Here is a 22,815-nt window from a genome sequence, read left to right as displayed (position 1 = left end):
GATATTCATGTAATGTGTGATGGCGTGTGTGGAGTGAGGGAGTGTTTCTGTTGTTTGAGGGGACTGGTTAGAAGTCAATAAGTATTCTAGCTTCTTTTGGGCAAACACAGTCTTTCTAGAGGACAATAATGCAAACATAACCCTGCTTTGAACCTCACCCCCCCTGAACACACGCACTGTATATACAAAGACAAAATCACACACCGTACGTACTGTATACACACAGACACACAGAGTGGTATTCAATAAAGACCTAGGGATCACGCTGACACCAGTCATCTTCTGGGGAAATAAAGCTATCTTTGTTGTGCTGCAGTGAATAAAGGACTTATTGCAACATACAGACCTGCCTGTTTGAACGAGATGTGTTTCCTAGCCCTTCCCCCTTGGTTTTACTAAGAACCAGTCTAATTTCTCTGCCGCCAACAGTTATCCCAAGAACTGTTGTATTGCTTCAATTCTGTCAGAAATCACTCAACTGTGACTGTGACAATTAAGTCCTAACTGTGTGAGTAACATTTTGTATTAGTCGCATCGGACTGAGCTGCACATTCTACATGCTCACCTCACTCTAAACGTCCTGTATTTTAGGCTAGGATTTGGCTAGGATTTGGTCAAACAGTAATGTGCATTATCCTCATTCTTTACTGTAATGAAAGTCGCTCCGCTGCCCCTGTACCTGTTTCACTGGAGCTTACTTCTGTGATGATCAAACCACACTCCCTCTCCCCACTCGCTCCAGGATAAAAAAAAAAAAAATCTGATTGTAGGCTATAACATTTCAAAATCCAACTGCGGGGAAAACATAGCTTTGGAGGCAACTTATGTTGTCACTGTTGAAGAGAGAATATTCTCAGCTTTCTGTAGGTATAATTTAATATTGAGCTCTATAGCAATTATTTTACAACTAAGATATTTGATATGGCTTTGAGAAGTATTTGTAGGACATTACATTTACTGTTAGATTATTTAATGGCGACCAGCAGTGGGTATTATGTTTAGAGTTAATTATCTAGCTACCCAGCTAGCACATAATGTTCTGAGAAACATATGTTTCTTATAGCTTGGTGAGAGTGTGGTTGTCCTACAGTTATTTTGCAGGATAGTTGCTTGGCTTTGGAACATTCTCAGCACATTGAAGGAACTTGAGAAAATAATGGCATTTTCTTGTTATTTCATTACTTTAACAGAACGTTTCCTAAACGTTCAAACATGGTTACATTTTATACAATTTTGGTAATGTTCTAAGAACGTTCTCCAACTTCTTTGACATTGGGAATATTCTCAAATTTCAGAGAACGTAAAGAAACAATGTTCTTCTGTGAGAATTTCAATATTTCAGTAAAACGTTTCCTACAGGTTTCCTCATGGTTCTATCTAAAGTAATGTTCTCAAATTGTTTTAAGAAAGTTAAGAAACAACGTTCTTCTGTGGGTACGTTTACTACAGGCTTCTTCGTGGTTCTATTTAGAGTAATGTTCTCAAATTGTTCTGAGAACATTAAGAAAACTTTCCATTAAAAAAAAACAAGAAAACTTCCGTAATGTTCAGAGTTCCATTTTTTAAATTTAAAAACATATACTGTACACTGTTCTCAGCATCAACAAAACTCTCTCTATCCTCTATGTTGTTAAGTGTGTTCAGCTGTGTTTGCCGCGCCCACACATTGGCCACACCTGGTCTTAATGAGCGCTTGTTTCCTTTGAAATAGGGTCTGTTTGAATAGACTGAAATAAACAGCTTTGTATGAGTTATAAAAACATGGCATGGTAGCCCCATCCTGGTGGAGCAGTGGACTTATTCCATGGATAGAGAACAGAAGAAGATCATAGGTTTGAATCTCACATGCCACAATAAAAAATAAATGTGTTTGCATGATTAATGCCCAAGCAAATACATTTCTATGTGTCCTATCTGTGCTTTGAGTTCAAAACAGTTAACCCAAACTAAGCTAGCAGTGTTGTTAAAAGTCTTATTGAAACATGTTCTCAGAACATTATTTAATTACCTTCAAATAACCTGTAATTTCCATTCTCAGAACGTTATTAAAACCTCCCAGGAAAGTTCCCTGGATTTTAGGTTGCACCTCAAAATATCTTGAATCATGACATTGAATGCCACTTCAGAAGTCTATTAAACCTCTTAATAAAGCATAGCAAAAAAATAATTGGTGTCATCAAATCATGGGCTGGTGCAACCAACTGAAAAAGTTAGTCTGGAGCCCTGAAACTCATATAGTACATTGCTATTCTGGACCAAAGCTCTGTCTTTCAGCTTTCTGCTAAACTATACATAGTTGCGTAATGTACAGTATGCTAGCACAGAGTGCTATATAATGTTTAATGTTCATATTCTCTGTCTATTAAACGTAAACACATGCATCATTCAGCTACCATTGTAAGCTGCTGTCCAAACCAGAGGCGTTTAAGAGTGTTTTGGAGTTTGCATTAGATTGGGCCTGGCAAAAACAAACGTATCTTTCACCAATAGCCACTGGTGAGTCACCCAGCCAGCCCCACTCATAACTTGTAGAATAGTGTTTGAGGCCTTGACTTCTCTCCATCCCTTGTTTGACTTTATGAAGTCCCACAGGGTCCAGATGTTTTTTACATACGTATGTTTATTAAAACATGTTTGTGTGTTTGTTTCTGTGTGATGAGTGATGCGATTCATGTGACTGTTTTGAAAACCTAGGCAAGTTGGCATTGTCATGGCATCGCACTGTGCCAAGCTGCAAGCTGTGCCAAGCTGTCCAGTGTGTGTGTGTGTGCATGCGTGATACACTGCCTTTTTGACAAAACAGCTGTGCTGTGTTGCCATTGTAAGTGTATCGTGTGAACATGCCCAGAAAACTAGTGGGAGTGACCAAAGGTATTGCATAACAGTTCATTGAACTTCCATTATGTCTAAAACATTGTACAACAGTTACATTAATGCTAGTGTTACAGGAAAGCTTATTCAAACTGTTAATGTTACACTCTTAGAAAACTATGTTCCAAATAGCTTCTTCTGCTGTCCCCATAGGATAACCCTTTTTGGTTCCAGGTAGAACCATTTTGGGTTCCATGTAGGACCCTCTGTGGAAAGGGTTCTACATGGAAGCCAAAAGGGTTCTACCTTGAACCAACAAGGGTTTTTCAAAGGGTTCTCCTATGGGACAGCCGGTTTTAGAAAGCACATTTTTTTCCTACGAGTCTACCCGGTTCCTCTTGTTATGCAAAATTGTGCCTGATCTGAAGACGCGCTATCTCCACAGCTCTGTACTGTGTGGGTGACATCAGTTGGCATGGCGTTACAAGAGGAACTGCCGGCGCCGAAAAGAGATGGCCGCCTCGCTTCGCGTTCCTTGGAAAATATGCAGTATTTTGTTTTTTTATGTGTTATTTCTTACATCGGTACCCCAGGTAATCTTAGGTTTCATTACATACAGTCGGGAGGAACTACTGAATATACGATTAACGTCAACTCATCATCGTTCCTACCAGGAATATGACTTTCCCGAAACGGATCCAGTGTTTTGCCTTCCACCCAATACAATGGATCTGATCCCAGCCGGCGACCCTGTGCGACGCCGTAAAAGGGGCAAACGAGGCGGTCTCGTGGTCAGGCTTCGGAGACGGGCACATCGCGCTCCACTCCCTAGCATACTACTCGCCAATGTCCAGTCTCTTGACAATAAGGTTGATGAAATCCGAGCACGGGTAGCATTCCAGAGAGACATCAGGGATTGCAACGTGCTCTGCTTCACGGAAACATGGCTAACTCAAGAGACGCTAACGGAGTCGGTGCAGCCAGCTGGTTTCTTCATGCATCGCGCCGACAGAAACAAACATCTTTCTGGTAAGAAGAGGGGCGGGGGGGTATGCCTTATGATTAACGAGACGTGGTGTGATCATCATAACAACACACAGGAACTCAAGTCATTCTGTTCACCTGATCTAGAACTCCTCACAATCAAATGTCGACCGCATTATCTACCAAGGGAATTCTCTTCAATCATAATCACAGCCGTATATATTCCCCCCCAAGCAGACACATCGATGGCCCTGAACGAACTTTATCTGACTCTTTGTAAACTGGAAACCACACACCCTGAGGCTGCATTCATCGTAGCTGGGGATTTTAACAAGGCTAATCTAAAAACAAAACTCCCTAAATTCTATCAGCATATCGATTGTGCTACCAGGGCTGGAAAAACCCTAGATCATTGTTATACTAATTTCCGCGACGCATATAAGGCCCTCCCCCGCCCCCCTTTCGGAAAAAGCTGACCACGACTCCATTTTGTTGATTCCAGCCTACAAACAGAAACTAAAACAACAAGCTCCCGCGCTCAGGTCTGTTCAACGCTGGTCCGACCAATCTGAATCCACGCTTCAAGACTGCTTCGATCACGCGGATTGGAATATGTTCCGCATTGCGTCCAACAACAATATTGACGAATATGCTGATTCGGTGAGCGAGTTCATTAGGAAGTGCATTGACGATGTCGTACCCACAGCAACGATTAAAACATTCCCAAACCAGAAACCGTGGATTGACGGCAGCATTCGCGTGAAACTGAAAGCGCGAACCACTGCTTTTAACCAGGGCAAGGTGACCGGAAGCATGACCGAATACAAACAGTGTAGCTATTCTCTCCGCAAGGCAATCAAACAGGCTAAGTCCCAGTACAGAGACAAAATCGAGTCGCAATTCAACAGCTCAGACACAAGAGGTATGTGGCAGGGTCTACAGTCAATCACGGATTACAAAAAGAAAACCAGCCCCGTCGCGGACCAGGATGTCTTGCTCCCAGACAGGCTAAACAACTTTTTTGCCCGCTTTGAGGACAATACAGTGCCACTGACACGGCCCCCTACCAAAACCTGCGGGCTCTCCTTCACTGCAGCCGAGGTGAGTAAAACATTTAAACGTGTTAACCCTCGCAAGGCTGCAGGCCCAGACGGCATTCCCAGCCGCGTCCTCAGAGCATGCGCAGACCAGCTGGCTGGTGTGTTTACGGACATATTCAATCAATCCTTATCCCAGTCTGCTGTTCCCACATGCTTCAAGAGGGCCACCATTGTTCCTGTTCCCAAGAAAGCTAAGGTAACTGAGCTAAACGACTACCGCCCCGTAGCACTCACTTCCGTCATCATGAAGTGCTTTGAGAGACTAGTCAAGGACCATATCACCTCCACCCTACCGGACACCCTAGACCCACTCCAATTTGCTTACCGACCCAATAGGTCCACAGACGACGCAATCGCAACCACACTGCACACTGCCCTAACCCATCTGGACAAGAGGAATACCCATGTGAGAATGCTGTTCATCGATTACAGCTCAGCATTTAACACCATAGTACCCTCCAAACTCGTCATCAAGCTTGAGACCCTGGGTCTCGACCCCGCCCTGTGCAACTGGGTCCTGGACTTCCTGACGGGCCGCCCCCAGGTGGTGAGGGTAGGTAACAACATCTCCACCCCGCTGATCCTTAACACTGGGGCCCCACAAGGGTGCGTTCTGAGCCCTCTCCTGTACTCCCTGTTCACCCACGACTGCGTGGCCATGCACGCCTCCAACTCAATCATCAAGTTTGCGGACGACACTACAGTGGTAGGCTTGATTACCAACAACGACGAGACGGCCTACAGGGAGGAGGTGAGGGCCCTCGGAGTGTGGTGTCAGGAAAATAACCTCACACTCAACGTCAACAAAACAAAGGAGATGATTGTGGACTTCAGGAAACAGCAGAGGGAGCACCCCCCTATCCACATCGACGGGTCAGTAGTGGAGAAGGTGGAAAGTTTTAAGTTCCTCGGTGTACACATCACGGACAAACTGAATTGGTCCACCCACACAGACAGCGTTGTGAAGAAGGCGCAGCAGCGCCTCTTCAACCTCAGGAGGCTGAAGAAATTCGGCTTGTCACCAAAAGCACTCACAAACTTCTACAGATGCACAATCGAGAGCATCCTGTCGGGCTGTATCACCGCCTGGTACGGCAACTGCTCCGCCCACAACCGTAAGGCTCTCCAGAGGGTAGTGAGGTCTGCAGAACGCACCACCGGGGGCAAACTACCTGCCCTCCAGGACACCTACACCACCCGATGTCACAGGAAGGCCATAAAGATCATCAAGGACAACAACCACCCAAGCCACTGCCTGTTCACCCCGCTATCATCCAGAAGGCGAGGTCAGTACAGGTGCATCAAAGCAGGGACCGAGAGACTGAAAAACAGCTTCTATCTCAAGGCCATCAGACTGTTAAACAGCCACCACTAACATTTAGCGGCCGCTGCCAACATACTGACTCAACTCCAGCCACTTTAAAAATGGGAATTGATGGAAATTATGTAAAAATGTACCACTAGCTACTTTAAACAATGCCACTTAATATAATGTTTACATACCCTACATTACCCATCTCATATGTATATACTGTACTCTATATCATCTACTGCATCTTGCCATCTTTATGTAATACATGTACCACTAGCCACTTTAAACTATGCCACTTTATGTTTACATACCCTACAGTACTCATCTCATATGTATATACCGTACTCTATACCATCTACTGCATCTTGCCATGCCGTTCTGTACCACCACTCATTCATATATCTTTATGTACATATTCTTTATCCCTTTACACTTGTGTGTGTGTATAAGGTAGTAGTTGTGGAATTGTTAGGTTAGATTACTTGTTGGTTATTACTGCATTGTCGGAACTAGAAGCACAAGCATTTCGCTACACTCGCATTAACATCTGCTAACCATGTGTATGTGACTAATAAAATTTGATTTGATTTGCCCCTCCCTACCTTCAGGCTATGCTCAAACCCTACACTCCAAACCGAGCACTCCGTTCTGCCACCTCAGGTCTCTTGGCCCTCCCACCCCTACAGAAGGTCTGCTCCCGCTCAGCCCAGTCCAAGCTCTTCTCTGTCCTGGCACCCCGATGGTGGAATCAACTTTCCCCTGAAGCTAGGACAGCAGAGTCCCTGCCCATCTCCCGAAAACATCTGAAAAACTACCTCCTCAAGCAGTATCTTAAATAACCTTGTTCCTCACCTCGACCCCCCCCGCATTTTTTAAATCAAATTAATTAAAAATTAACACTTAACCAGCACTTGCACTTGACACCCCTCTCCCCCCTCTCCCCCTTCTATCTCTGATTCTACTGACAGCTACATTATTGAGGAAGAATGTACTTTCTATGCTTGTGATATGTGGTTGTCCCTCCTAGCTATCTTAAGATGAATGCGCTAACTGTAAGTTGCTCTGGATAAGAGCGTCTGCTAAATGACTAAAATGTAAATGTAACAGAGAAAGACTCCATGCAGGTTGGAGCTGGTTGGTTTGGGCCTTGGCTTTGTGTCAAGAGTCTGCAAACTGCAAAATTATTAATGGTTTCTGTGGTCTTTAAATTAACTTAGAGTGCATCATTGTTGCATTGGATAGGCCTATGTAATGAATAGTGAATATGCATTATTTAACTAATGAAAGCAATTAGCATTCATATGTATTGTCATCCTTTCAGATCTATTCATATCAAGCCGTGTATGTGAGATATCATGCTCTGCCAGACGTCTTCACGTAGACGCGAAGAGAATGCATCTGCGCTGGATGCTTCCTCCGTGGAAGTCTTGCAAACTCAGCATCATTTTGCAGAAAACAAATTAATAATCAACACCATTCATGCATGATGTCTCATGAATTAAAAACATCCCTGGTTCATTCCCAATTCATGGCTCATAGACTGAATGTTGTGGCACACCTTTCTGCACAGTTTACCCAACGTCACTGTACCAGTAAATCATTAACAAAAGAGACTGGCTTCAAAGTGTTGGCAAAGTTGGCGTGACCAGGGTAACTAAACATATGTCATGGGGAAACAATAGATTCTGTAGAATGGCAGTATGATGTTTTATTATTATTCTGTATGACTCATCAGTCAACTTTGAAGTCAGGAAAATGTAATCTGATGGTATAGATGGTATAATAAAGCCAGAAGATGCTGGTCAGTGATACCAGCTATCTTGGAACAAACATAGCGCCCTCTTGTGGTGAAAAATTCACATGACCAGCCATTTTCACTTGGCAAGGGTTTAGGTGGCTGAAACTTCCCGAACGTAGAAGGTAAAAAAGTGAATAGTGTAGACCATTATCGTATTGATTGATGTGAAAAGTGTTTCTCTAGGTACTGGATTAATCTTCAACATTGCTGAATTATTTCTGAACATTTCACTCCTCTTAAAACACCCCTGATGTTGCACATGTATCTACAATGGAATGCGGTTGACCATTCTGCATTCGGGGAGTGATTACCATAGCTCACTATTATGGGACGCCACAGTGGGTGAGCTAGCCTAATTATTTCGGAACATTTCACCCCTCTTAAAACACCCCTGGTGTTGCACACGTATCTACAGTATCTACAGAGGAATGCTGTTGACCATTCTGCATTCGGGGAGTGATGACCATAGCTCACTATTATGGGTATAGTGATGACAGGCAAAACCTCCTGAAAGCAGACCAGTGCCTCATCACACGCATGTCCCAGAATCCACGCTGTCTATTCTAACTGCTGCACACACACATTGGTGTGACTAAGCCGTGTGGAGTGAATGTCGTCTGACCAGTGTCCCAGTTCTCTCTGCTATAATTGTTGTTGTTGTCGTCTGCCGAGCATGATGAAGGTGTCAACACTTACAATTAATGCTCTAATGGACTCACCTCATTTGGAGGCAGGAAATGTGTTTGGTTGTGTTTGTTCCTGCACTGCAGTACATGTATGTACACAGTGTGTGAAGAGAACAACAGATGCCATAGTTGAAACAGGAAACACAAGGGTTGGATAAGTTGATGTTTAAGAAAACCATACTTTTCTGTTTTACAGGTGATGTTATTTTCAGAGGGTCAAGCAGTCATGGGAGGTGACAGGACTTTTGTACCTTTCATTTTGACAAGGTCATATAACATTAATGTGATAACAACAACATATGGGTGGGTGGGACAATCAGCCATGCCATGGGTCTGTGAATGTGTGTGACAGATTGTGGGTCAAAGGATAAGGATATGAAAGAAAAGAAAGAAAGAGAGGCTGAGCGAGTAGGGTGATAGGAACAAAGTTACATGTTATCAGTGGCAATGGGTGAGAAGATCTGCCTGCTCTAAGCCTAACAGTACCTATCTTTCTCTCTCTGTGACAGGAGTTTTGATCAACTGAGTGTGTCGACAGAGTACAGCGTCAACAGCACCAGGACGGAGAGAGACAGGGACGCCACCTCCATGTTCAGCTTCGACATGTCATCCTTCAACAGCCTCAGCCCCACCAAGTCCAGAAATAAGGTACGTCACAATATAGTAGAGTACAATAGGAGTACTCTTTTGTGTTGTGGAGAACTAATCAGGAAATATCCATTATATACTGTATCTGAATTATTGTACTTTCAAACCACCCCCTCTTTACCTTCTGTGAGGACAATCTGGACTCCTTTAGGATTTTTTTATTTAATTTATTAGGATCCCCTTTAGCCGACGCCAATGGCTCCAGCTAGCCTTAGGACAGACTCATCTAAGAGTGATGTTGAGATGAATGATGAAATGTGACTATAGTATACGTAGTGGCTAATCATACTGTACCATACATGTTTATCATAGTTCTACAATTGTCCAAAGTACGTGTCAAACATAGAGGACTTTCAGAGAGGTTGGATTAATATCCAACCCACTTGGTAACACTTGATAAAAAATCATTTGAGAGTGACAGAATCTGTCTCTTAGCTTAGAGACATTTACCCCATACTACTGATTGTTACTGCTTGCACTGAGCCTGGCTGATAAGTCATATAAAAAGGGTGCGTAGGAGGGCAGTATTGACTCACTTTGCAGGGCATCAGCTGCAGGAGAGGTAGTGTGGTTATAGGACGCATTCCAGACACACAAATCCTCCGCAGAATGTCTTTACAATGTCCAAGGAAATTCATATTGATTGTGTCATTTGCACATTTGCACAGATTGTGTCAATTACACCTGTAGTGTAATTGATTTTAACTGCCCGTAAACATTTTATGCAGCAACTGAAATTCTTCAGACAGACCCCTCAATATAAGTTTATGACTCCGTTTATACTAAAGCTTTGCATTACGCAATATTTGGGTTTGGAATAACAATCTATATGAGCATTTTCTTCAATGCCTGGAGGTATTGAGATGAATGTAAGACTGATTGTTCTTTTTCAGCATCCTGTCAAATTGCATACAAATCATTAAGGGGCGAAGGGTAAAATTCAAAGATGTCATACATATCCTAGGTGAAATGGCATGCTAGAAATGATTCTTTCGGATTGAATTTCTTACTGTGTTATTCTCCATTGTCACAGACTTGTCCAACCTGTTCTCCAACCTGGAGTAATTAATGGGGTAGGATTCACTCTGTGTTCTATTAATATTCATCCAACTTTTACAAGTACATAATTGAGCACGTTCAGCCATTCAAGAAGAATTAGGTTTTTCCTGGAAACCTGGTTACTGGGGTAGACTTTTATTTCTATGCCAGGCATACAATTTGGAACATAAACTGGAGTACAGTACTGTAACCACAAAGTCTGTGGTTTCTCCTTTCATGTGTTTCCTGACCTGTCTGAGGCCATTTGGAAACAAAGGAACAATGAGCTCTGTTTCAACAGGATTTTGTATTAGGTAAAAGTCCTGTTGAGATCCAGACTCTTCTCTGTTAAACCATTTCGACTACTGAATGAAGGATGTGCACAGGTCCATATGAAACAATACCAGCAAATCATTCAACTTGTGTCAGTTTAGAGGGAAAGGGTCAAAATGTGTGTCCTTGCATGTGTCAGAGTTGGTCAAAACATTTATACTGTACACAACTGAAACATGCTGCGATTTGCAAGTATGCAAATGTCCATACTGTGTTACGTACAACCACAGGAGATGTATTATTTCCTTGTCTCAGTCCAACTGAAAGTAATAATACCATAGCTCTCATGTCTATGGTATTATTATATTGATAAAGAGGTTTCCAGACTACTTACTTGCTTAGTTTGATTGAGGAAGGAAGGGTGGGGTTGTTAGGCAGACATCCGTGTCCATATATTCTCATTGGATCATTCATTCCTGTGAGTTGTTTGCTCTGTGAAAGCTCTTTCACAATAGCCTATATGCTGCACTGTACTTGGCAGTACAAATTGATTTATGCCCTGAAGCGATGTACTGTAGTTTGTTTGATAGTCTACTCAAGGCTAGACATATACAGATACACACATACATCACACACAGACTGTCGGTCTCTCTGTGAAGGTCATTTTTTCCCCCACATCGTTGGATTTGGCGGCGTTATGGCTCTTATCCCAGCTTAGCAGGAAGTAGAAAGCTGATAAACATGAACTTTTTGCAGCTGATATGCGAGTAGTCAACTGGGCTGGAGTGGTGCAGTATATGGTCAGTATGTTGGGATTCTAAAGAAAGGAAATCTACCGGTTAAATCCCAGCAAGTGTCACTAAAATGGTATGCAGCGATCTCCTTTTTTTGTGTTAGTGTGTATTATCTTTTGTTATGATCTGTATCCTGTTCCAGCCTGTACTAGGAAACAGACAGAGTGTGCTGTGCTTTTCTATGTATGCTACTGTGTCACCTGTGTTTTTATCTAGTCAACTTTTATGAGCTGTTTATGTTTTATTGATTCGATGGAACCCAGGTCTCCCTGGAAAACAGTGGCAAGTGTTACTGAATGGACTATCCTGGCTAAATGAAACAAGCAGACCATGTCGTTATTGACTTACCTGGCTAAGTATAGTTTGAATAAGACAGAAATATATTGTATTTGCTTTTAGATATGATATTTAATCCAATGATACTGTATAGATCTTATTACAAACTAGTATTATTTGATGACCCTCCCATTCCTAGTTTGCCTCGTTGGTTCTCATTCCACCTATCCCGCAGTGGGTTTTAATACCTGTGGTTACTGACTTGTGGGCATCGCAGAAATGTTCCTGTAATGTTCTATCCTTCCAATGTTGTCATTACCCAGGTGCTGTAGCAACCTGATCATGTTCAACCTGGCTGTTAGTAGAAAGACATCTTCACTATTCAGCTTGGCTGGTGTTTGATTTTGACAAGAATATTTACCTAATCTTCGAGGTTATAGTTAAGGATATTAGGGTAAATGTACTAAATTATATCAAGGACTGAAAGAAGTGAGATGAGACCCAACCTCTGGCTATTTGTATAGCTGTGCCAAAAACAACAGGTGTGTCTGTTCTCCATCTGGGTATTTATTTTTCATTTTTTTGTCTCTCTGTCTCCTCCCAGAGCTCGGAGGGAATGTTTAACCGCATCAGCAGTTTATTTTCCACCAAGAAGAAGAAGAGCCGGAGTGGTTCACTCTCAGTAGGCTCAGAGGATGGATCCTGGCTGGGTCCTGGCTCTCCCATCTCTCCCTCGTCCCCTGGTTCTCCTCTCTCTCCCCACCAGAAGGACGGGCCGAGGACCACCACTACCCAGAAAGAGGGGGAGGTAGTGGAAGCGGGAGCTGGGCCAGTGCTGGAGAGTCTGTCGGAACTCCAAGCGAAGGGGTCAGTGTTCAGTAGCAGCTCCAGCCCTAGTACATCCTTCCAAGCCTCTCTGGTGGTGGCGGACACAGAGGACCTGCCGTTTGCAGACAGTGACAGCAGCGGCCGGGGCAGCGTGAGGGAGGTGCAGGTGTGCAGGATCAGCCGGGCGGAAGCAGAGTCAGACGGAGAGGCAGACAGGAATTCTGGGAATCTGACTCCCACGAACTTGTCCCCCTCCGGAGCAGAGCAAGCCCCAGAGCTCGGCCTCACTAAGGACGTGGTGGAGGAGGTGAGCAGGAGGCTGCAGGTATATCTGAAGGAACAAACCACTGTGAAAGACGGAGAGGGGTTGGAGTGGGGCGGCCCAGTGATCCAAAACACCCTCAGGTCGTTTGAGCTCTCTCAATCTCACCTTAAGACTGACGTCATCTCTCTCGGCATCGAGTCTAAAAAGACCTCTCTGAAAACATCTGTTGGAGGGAAGGGGAGTTACCTGCTGGGAGTGACTCTAGGCTCTCAGTCTCACACCCCGTCCTCCTCAGACCCACAGCCAGAGGGTGAGGAGGGAGAGAACAGCCCAGCTATGGGGAAGAAGAACAGGAGAAGGGCTCTGAAACCCACCAGCATCAGCTCGGCTGAAACAGCTCCCCCCAGCCAGATGACGTTACCTGGGGGAGAGGGGACGAGGCGGGACTCACCTGCGAAGCTACACAAACCTGTGTGGGTGGAAACACACCTGGGAGAAGAGCCCATACCTGTGACTGTGGCCCCTGTGGAGTACACTGATACTGCCAGTGTCCTGGCCACTGTAACCCTTTCAGCGGTATCCGGTGGCAGAGAGCCAGAGCTGGCTGTATCCACAGCACCGGTCTCCAAGGACTCCGAAACAAACACAGCCCGGCCAGAGGCGACCAGTCCAGCCACAGACTCCGAGTGCAGCCTCCCTCTAGAGGATCAGACGGCCCTGAGCAAAGAGGAAAAGCGCAGGAGTGTGAAACTGTCCCACAGTGAGAAGCTTTTCACTAAGAAGGTGTATGTGAGCCCTGAGCCCAGTTTTGATGGGGATGAGCAGACAGAGAGAGAGCTGGAAAAGAATGACATCGTAGACTTGGCTTCAAAGATTCCTCAGAAGTCTGAGGTGAAACTGTAAGTGTCTTTATTTCACTTTTTTGGGAGTCTTTTTAATGGGCACTTTGATCCTTGAGATGGAGACAGAGAGAGAGAGGTGTGCAACCTAACCTGTGTATTCCCATGTCTTTTTGTGCCAAAGGAGAACAATAAGAACAGTTGGTTACACAGCTGAAAAACTCCTGCGTCATTAAAATGTTCACCTACAGTACTAATACTTTACTTTGACTGAATGATACTGACAAGACTACTGTATGTACGGTAGGCCATTGACTATACAGTACAACAATATCTTATGAATTCGTCACAATATACTGTGCACAGTCAGTCAGTCTTTACATCCGAGTCAATAGGCTACCCTAAATTGTTAAGAGTCTGCTGTTGAGCAAGAAAAAAAAATCAGGGGAACCATTTCAATATTGTAGTATACTATAAATCATGATGCAGCAGTTATTTGAATAATGCAACAAGTAAAGTCATGAGCAACTGTTCCTTTTATCAAGCTAATAAGAATTTTGTTAAATTATGCTAGCAACGACCATGACAGCTTCAGATGTAGGATCTTTATTTGAGCCAGTTTGCTACAGCAGGAAAATAATCCTGCAGCAACAGGAAATATGAATTATTATGTGGATTATAATGAATTTACATTTTTGGTAGGGCAAATCAAGTCTGACATTTTAAAGTGGAAATTCCAAACTTTAGAAGCCTTTTCATACCTCAAATACACTACAGGTTTGCATTTGCTGCTGTGCAGGAACATTCTCAGCAACAAAAGAGTGATCAAATTAATATCCTACATTTGTACCACTGATGCAAAGCCTATTATCTTAACAATATGGTTAAGATTGTTAACTGTGTCCTCTGGCACAGGGGATTCTGAAGAGAAAATATCATAAATGTTCAGCCCAACCAAGATTGTCTTAAAACAACTGTAATTTTACTGTAACATTTCACACTAGTTATTTTGGAGGCCACTTTACTGGAGTAAGAAGAAGTTTGTAAACAGAACATTCATCGTAGATAAAGATAAATATAATATATATTGCATGAGATGTAACCTGCTAATTAAAATCACTGAAAGAAAAGAAAAAAATAGTTTGTTCATATGAGCTGTTGTTATATTTCAATCAAAATGGAGGGCATCTCAAACTGGGCACTCATTGGTTCATTCAACATTGCTTCCACGTCATTTCAATGAAATTACTTTAAACCAATGTGGAATACACATCTGTGACCACTGGGCTGAGTTTACTTCAGGCGTTATTTCCATCCTGAAAGATGACTCATGACAAAAGTTACTCTGAAGGTGACCACAAGTCACTCACTTTGTTTGACTAAAAGGGTTACTGAATAGAAACAATACAATGCTGATAAAAGTAAGGCATGCCATTCTGATATCCATCTTTCAGATGTAGTATTGTCACAAGGAATATGTATTTAGTTGTATCCTATTCAGGTGGAATAGCCTGTCTTTAGATTAAAACTATTGTTATACTGTACCTCAATGGAATCAAATTTCTACTGTTCTACTGATACCCGAGGGGATGTTCTGCATTGCTGGACGTTTTAATTAAGAGCAGTTTAGAAAAATCTGTTTTGTCAAGTTACACAGAGCAGAAAGATTTATTTCAGTTTCAATTTGCACTTATGGCTGTTGCTAAAGGCTGTTTTTCTTTATCTGAAGAATGTGTTTATATATTTTAAAGTTGAATGTATAAATCAGGTAGCATCAATGTCATGTTACCTGAGTTTAACAAGCACACCTGTTTGTGGTGACAAGTTTATTCTGCACACTAAATTGTTTTCCCCTCCTCCCCTCAAAGTTAACCTTTTACTGCAGTGGGCTAAATCAGGATCACGCAGAGTGATTCTTGGTAGTCTTAAACAAATCTACTTTAAAACAAACTTATACACCTCACACACATGGTTATGGGCTTAAAAAAAGAAGACACCTGTACCATGTCAGATATAGAGGTGAAATGTGTTCCATTTCACCATTCTACCCATGAGGCGAAAGAGGGAGCTTTTGGTCACTGACTGCAGGAAAGGGCTACTCACTATTTTTCTATCTTTTCTCTCCAGGCTGCCAAGCCTCAAAAAGGTGAATGTAAATCTCAAGGAACCAAACAATGACTGTATCATCTCTGTGGGAGAGATAACTGAGGGTACAGACTTTGACCTAAGCCACCATGAGCCCAAAGCTGTAGACAGTTCCCCAACCCCAGATCTGGATGAGGCCTCTCCAACCACAACCATGCCAGGACGCAAAACACAGCCTAACACTGGGGGTTCAGGGGTTAGAGGTCAGGGGATGCCCCAGGTCACCCCGTCTAAATCAGGGGATAAAGTAGGACATGTTGCCAGTCGGTTAAAGAGCCCATCTCCTTCTGTTGGACCCAAGTCCAAAGCTGGCCTGGGCATGGCTAAGGGAAAGGGTCTCACAGATGGTGGAAAGTCGGGGGTTTCTAGTGAGGCTCCATCGCAAAGGACAACTAAAGATGGCGGCGAGAAAACAGAGGTTATGCCGTCTACATCAAAGGGTCAACTCACTGCAGGAAAAACAGAGGTCACCGACAGCCCCAAGTCGAGAATCCCCAAAAAGTCATTATCAGAATCTGCATCGAAACCCCCAGTATCACCAGACACAACCTCAGTGGTTGATGTTTCAGAGGTTGTGCCTGTGGCTGTTTCCAAACAACAGAAAACTCCTGAACCTAAACATTTAATGATGAAAACAGGCACAAAGCCTATTGTTGAGGAGGTGAATGGAGTGGGTTCAGGAGAAAAACAAACTTCTGTGCCTGTTAAGTCAGAAGAGGTCTCACCTACTAAAATACCACTCATGTCACCTGTGAAGTTCAGCAAAGACAAGAGCAAAGAGAGTTCAGATAAGGTTAACCTGGTCAATGGACTGGAGAATGACCCAGAGGACAACACTACCACTGCCAAAACAAGGGAACCCAAAGATGTGAAAAAACAGACTCCCACACACCCAGACAGCAACAACAGCAGCATGATACCAAAGAGTCGGTTACCCAAAGCCCCTGACAACTCTTCGGTCAGAAAGGCGAAAAATGGCAAACCCCAAACCATCGACACAGGCAGTAAAAAGACCAAAACCACTGAGAGAGCATCAGGTGTCAATAGTAGGCCTTCCACACCAACCAGTCCACAGCAGCAGGAGCTTCCCAGCCCAGAGGAAAGGCCCACAGATGAGACCCTGATCCCTGAACCTGAGAAGGGTAAGACAAATGTGTCATGAATTTTAAACATGCGGTATTGATAAGATTCTCTGCTGGCTTATGGCATCTGTCTAGCTAACACACTTTAGCTGTGTGTTTAGTAGTGGTAATGTTTCAGAATTGTTTAATTGCTTTGATGGACTTGAGGTATTGTACATTTCACATATTTTATAGAGGGATAGCTCTCATTTTGCATCGTATGATTAAAAACGAACCAACACACCGTTATACGAATTGTCTGACTAACTAATGTATCACCAACAGGAAGCAAGCTGCCTTGCCCTTTGCCAACAAACTTGTCCCAACAGCCCTCTAATAAGAGCACTCCACACGACGATGGTGACACACCCACCTCTCCCGCACTGGTACCAACCAAGTCAGAGAAACCTGCCTTCCTTAGACTGAAGAAGCAGAGTAACATCACATCTCCCACCACGAACAAGACTGCTGAGGATGCTGGGAGTTTGAAAAGTCCAGTGAAAGATCCAAGTGATTCTGTAACTGTGGCTAGCAAGCTTCCGATGTTGCGTCAGAAAACCCCCCCTAAAGGAAAACGCAGCAAACCCCTTAAGAAATTTGAGCAAACTGTGAACTCTGAAACACTATCTGAAACACAATCTACATCTGTACAAGATCATGTGTCGCTGATCACAGATAACTCTCCGATAGAAGATCAACAAACCAAACCAGTAACAGGCTCCTCACTAGTAGCAGACTGTAGCACTGAGCTTGTAAAATATCAAACAGATAAACCAGCAATCACTGGAACGACGGAATCACTGAAGGGCAGCAGTAGTAGTACACCTGAAACAAAACTGGATGCAAAATCTGAAATTGCACAAGAAAAATCCCTGTCAGTCAGAACTATCTCTACTACACAGAAACATCAAACCAAACCACCCTTAGATCTCTCATCAGAGATTGACAGTGACTATGTGGAAGCCTTAACAGATACACCACAGCTGCTGACAGGTAATGTAGAGCCAGGTGTCGTTGTGGAGAAACGCCCATCTGAACCAAGCCCCATTGTGTCTGCCTCAGGCACACCTACCCATGAGGAAGTAATAGATACATCTACCAAGCCTGCAGTTACTGACCGCATTCATACTGACACTGACACCCGAACCAATCAGAAGAGTAATGAGAGCAAGGACAATACCTCTACAGCATCAGAGAAGCTCATATCTGGTGCTGGAGAGGAAATAGGTAGTACGAATCAGCCTGTGGCAAATGGCCTGGATGAAGCTAAGGAAAGCTCACCCAAAAATGCCTCCACTGTGGTTGAAAGTGGAGATAGTCACAATATGGCAACACAGCCACATCTGATTGGCTTGGAGGAAAGATCACAGGCACTAGCTAATGTTCAAACCCCAGATATAGTACCTATTGTTAATGCCATAGTTTCTGATATATCCATAGTTTCTAGGAAAGAGAGTGAAGTACAGAAGGAGGGAGAGCCAGTGAAGGTCTCAGATATTCTAACAAAGGGTGGGATTGTTCAGAAAACAGTTGAAAATGGAGAGGCCCAACTGAACAAAGAGGTTCCTTCACTGACACATAATTTGGCAAATGCACATAGGCAGCCACACAAAGGAAAGAAACAAGAGGACAAACCCCATGAGGCAGCCAATAAGAGTACCATAACTAAGATGGACGCAAAACAGGAATCAAAGTCCATAACCACAAAGGCTAAGGAAAAGAAGGAGAAGGTGACAAAACAAGAAGATAGACCAAGTGAAGGAGTGACTAAAAACACAGTCTTTAAGATATTAAACACAAAACAGGAATCAAAAACCATAAGCACAAAATCTCAGGATGAGAAGGTATTGGTCCTCAAAGAAACCCCTAAAACTAGAAAAGCAACCCCCAATACTGAACTGCCTCTTCAGCCGCCAACTTCTCTGAAGCACCCCTCTCCCCTTAAACCTCTCCCTTTGAAACAGGCCTCTCCCTCCAGCTGGTTAGATGTGGAGCACAGATCCAAGCGGGAGCAGAAGAGGGAGACCAAGAGGAGGCTGGACTGTTCAGCCAGCGAGGATGAGAGTCTGGCTGAGTCTGACGATGTGGAGGACTTCATCAGAAGCATAAAGGAACTGGGCACCCCCTTTTCCCTGCCCTCCAAGAGGCACCACAGTCATCCCAAGACCCCCTCACCCCCCTTTGCTCTGCCCGCCATCAAGGAGGACCGCTTCGAGAACCCCTTTGATGCTGAGGGCTTTCAGTTTGGCCTGAAGAAGAGGACGAAGGATAAAGTAACCCCGGCCATGTTGATAAAGAAACAACCTCACAGGGAGGAGAAGACACAGACAAGACAGAATAGAGCAGAGGGTAGCCTTCTCTACAAAGCTCTCCAGTCTCCATCTAGAGCCCTGAGAAAACCAGAGTATCAAACTGACAGTAAGGATGGAGAGGTGGAAGTGAAGGTAGAAGTGAAGAGGGAGGTAGAGAAGGAAGAGGAGCAAGGGAAAGGAGAAGAAACCGGGCAGCTCTCGTCGCGGCTTGGAAGGATGTCCATACTGTCCAAATTGTTGAGTTCCCCCAAGACTTCCGGAAAGGGCAACGGGGATCCTTCCTCCTCAGTCTCTAATGGTGCTCCTCCTTCTCTTACAACCCAGGGCACAGTGCCAGGAAGGGCGGGCGGGAGCGGTATGGATCCAGGCCTGCTTGTGGGTGTGGGTGCAGCTTGTGAGTCAATAATCAGTCCCTCTTCATCTCCTTCTTTGCCCTCATTCACTGAGCTAAAGCTACCAGATCACCTGGAGAAATATCTCAGGAAAGACAAAGGAGCTTCACAGAGTAATGTTACACAGAGTGCTTTGGTTAGTACTGTAATGGACCTAGGTCAGGGTGCTGGACTTCCTCCTCTAAATGTGGGCGTAAATGGACTTACGTTAGGACATCTTTCAGCCGATAACCACCTCCCACAGGCCCCTCTGAATGGTCTTACAGCCAACACAAAGGTAAGAGTCTCAGATGACTGCATGAAACCAACTGACAGTTTGGGTTTTTGCATTGTTGCTGTGTCTACCTTATTTTATTTATCTGTCTAAAATCTCTTTAGCCAGGTAGGGCAGACCGGGGTTGGTTTTCTCACAGGTTGGTCAATTTATGTCAGGATGACAAAACATTGAAGTGACGGGAATTTGTGTTCTTCTTCATAGGTAAAAAAAAATATTAGAAAAAGATCCTTGTATCCTGTATCCAACAGTTAAGTTTGTTGAAAAGTTCTTATTTCGGAGTTCCTAGGCCATGTGGTAACTAGCGTCTTAATTAGCCGGTGGTTGGGGATGGTTGTCACATGGAATGTGGGGTTGGTTGTCACTATCAACTCCGTTATAACAAATCCCAAGCTCTTTTGTGCTTGTGATATAAAAAGTTCCCTTCGTTGCCTCTCTCTCACACACATTTTTTTCAGTCACAAATGTACTCAAAATGTCACATGAAATTCTCACGGCATAAAATGCTGAATTTTGTTAGGAATATTGTTCGATCAAAGAAAGGCCTGGCTATTTCTAAGACTATTTATGCTATATTGCTTCATTTGCTGTTACAAAAGGAAGATGCTACTAGCAAACAACCACCAGCATACTGTGTGACATCTAACCCCGTGATGGGTCTGGTTGTCACAAGTAGTCAGAGTATTTGATGGCTTATGTTGGGGTAAGATATTAGGATAAAAATTGATCCCATTTTAACCCAAGACCTTGGTCTTTCTCCGAATATTGAAAATAGTATTGTATGATACACTGGTGCTGAGAAATACGCACAAGAGTAAAAAGTGTGACACCAACCCCGGTCTCCCCTACTTTGACTAGATTTAGAAGTTATTTTACATAGAGACAATACAGAAGTGAATGATTAAGACACACACTACCGGTCAAAAGATTTAGAACACCTACTCATTCAAGGGTTTTTCTTTATTTTTACTATTTTCTACATTGTAGAATAATAGTGAAGACATCAAAACTATAAAATAGCACATGGGATCATTTAGTAACCAAAAAAGTGTTAAACAAATCAAAATATATTTATATTTGAGTTTCTTCAAATAGCCACCCTTTGCCTTGATGACAGCTTTGCACACTCTTGGCATTCTCTCAACCAGCTTCACCTGGAATGCTTTTCCAACAGTCTTGAAGGAATTCCCACATATGCTAAGCACTTGTTGGCTGCTTTTCCTTCACTCTGCGGTCCGACTCATCCCAAACCATCTCAATTGGGTTGAGGTCAGGGCATTGTGGAGGCCAGATCATCTGATGCAGCACTCCATCACTCTCTTTCTTGGTAAAATAGCCCTTACACAGCCTGGAGGTGTGTTGGGTCATTGTCCTATTGAAAAACAAATGATAGTCCCACTAAGCCCAAACCAGATGCAATGGCGTATCACTGCAGAATTCTGTAGTAGCCATGCTGGTTAAGTGTGCCTTGAATTCTAAATAAATCACTGACCGTGTCACCAGCAAAGCACCCCCACACCATAACACTTCCTTCTCCATGCTTTACGGTGGGAAATACACATGCGGAGATCATCCGTTCACCCACACCCTGTCTCACAAAGACATGGTGGTTGGAACCAAAAAGGCTGGTAACTCTAATGAACTTGTCCTCTGCAGCAGAGGTAACTCTGGGTCTTCCATTCCTGTGGTGGTCCTCATGAGAGCCATTTTCATCATAGCGCTTAATGGTTTTTGCGACTGGACTTGAAGAAACTTTCAAAGTTATTGAAATTTTCCGAAATGACTAACCGTCTTTCTCTTTGCTTATTAGAGCTGTTCTTGCCATAATATGGACTTGGTCTTTTACCAATTAGGGCTATCTTCTGTATACCACCCCTACCTTGTCACAGCACAACTGATTGGCTCAAATGATTAAGAAGGGAAGAATTTACACAAATTAACTTTTAAGAAGGCACACCTGTTAATTGAAATGCATTCCAGGTGACTACCTCATGAAGCTTGTTGAGAGAATGCCAAGAGTGTGCAAAGCTGTCATCAAGGCAAGGGGTGGCTATTTGAAGAATCTCAAATATAAAATATATTTTGATTTGTTTAAAACTTTTTTTGGTTACTACATGATTCCATATGTGTTGTTTCATAGTTGTGATGTCTTCACTATTATTTTACAATGTAGAAAATAGTAAAAAATAAAGAAAAATTAGTAGGTGTTCTAAAACTTTTGACCGTTTAGTATAGCTATGGTTGTCTCTACCTGCTTCTATTATATTCGCTCAGTACCATCACTGCTTTACTGCTTCAATCTGATATTTCACTTTAACAACTGAATGCGTTTTGACCTGCAAGGCATTATTTTATGGGCTGGGCAGGTCCTTCAGAAACGGTTCACCTTGTACAAAGTCCTGGCAGTGACAGTATTATCTATCCCCAGGGCAACACATCACTAAATCACCTCAGGTCTATCTTTTTCTTTTGGAATGTTGAAATCCATTCACAAGTTTTAGATCTTTACAAGTTATGTCTCTTAGAAACAAGCCATACATTGTTTACAAGGAAAGACTAGAAGAAAAGGCATTCTTCACAATAAATGTTTCATATACGTCCAGAACGACCTCATTTTGTGCACCAGTTTTTATCAACATGCGAATAGCCCTACTTCTCTCATGCTGTTCTGTTTATATGAGCCAGATGCCATGATTGCCATCTTACTTCTTTCCCAGCAAGCAGTGGGTGTAGACCAACAATGTTTTTTTCTTACACACCAAATACCGTGTAGATGACTAACTATTGATGTTTTTAAGCTGGCAAATATTTAACTGCTAGTCTTTTGAGTTATTTTTATCTGGAGGCGGTCCATAGTTTTGTCGGGAGTACAGGAAATACACAGGATACTTCTGCTTTTCCACCCCCCAGTCCCTCAGA

The 22,815-nt window shown here is 43.3% G+C and overlaps 1 protein-coding gene across 2 annotated transcripts in view; it reads left to right on the top strand.

Moving 5' to 3' along the window:
* Positions 1-22,815, top strand: part of LOC139530657 (beta/gamma crystallin domain-containing protein 1-like) — a 51,992-nt gene that overhangs the window by 13,076 nt on the left and 16,101 nt on the right. Inside the window, exons 2-5 of one of the 2 annotated variants that reach the window (XM_071327243.1) lie at positions 9,201-9,339; positions 12,325-13,712; positions 15,780-16,939; positions 17,204-19,899. In XM_071327243.1, the coding sequence (XP_071183344.1) occupies positions 9,201-9,339; positions 12,325-13,712; positions 15,780-16,939; positions 17,204-19,899 (5,383 nt within the window). Of the gene's footprint in view, positions 1-9,200; positions 9,340-11,226; positions 11,518-12,324; positions 13,713-15,779; positions 16,940-17,203; positions 19,900-22,815 lie in introns of those variants that run through there. The other variant, XM_071327244.1, reaches the window with a different exon arrangement.

This window comes from Salvelinus alpinus, chromosome 9 (genome assembly GCF_045679555.1).
Source record: "Salvelinus alpinus chromosome 9, SLU_Salpinus.1, whole genome shotgun sequence".
Taxonomy (NCBI): domain Eukaryota; kingdom Metazoa; phylum Chordata; class Actinopteri; order Salmoniformes; family Salmonidae; genus Salvelinus; species Salvelinus alpinus.
This window is presented reverse-complemented; position numbering and strand designations above follow the sequence as displayed.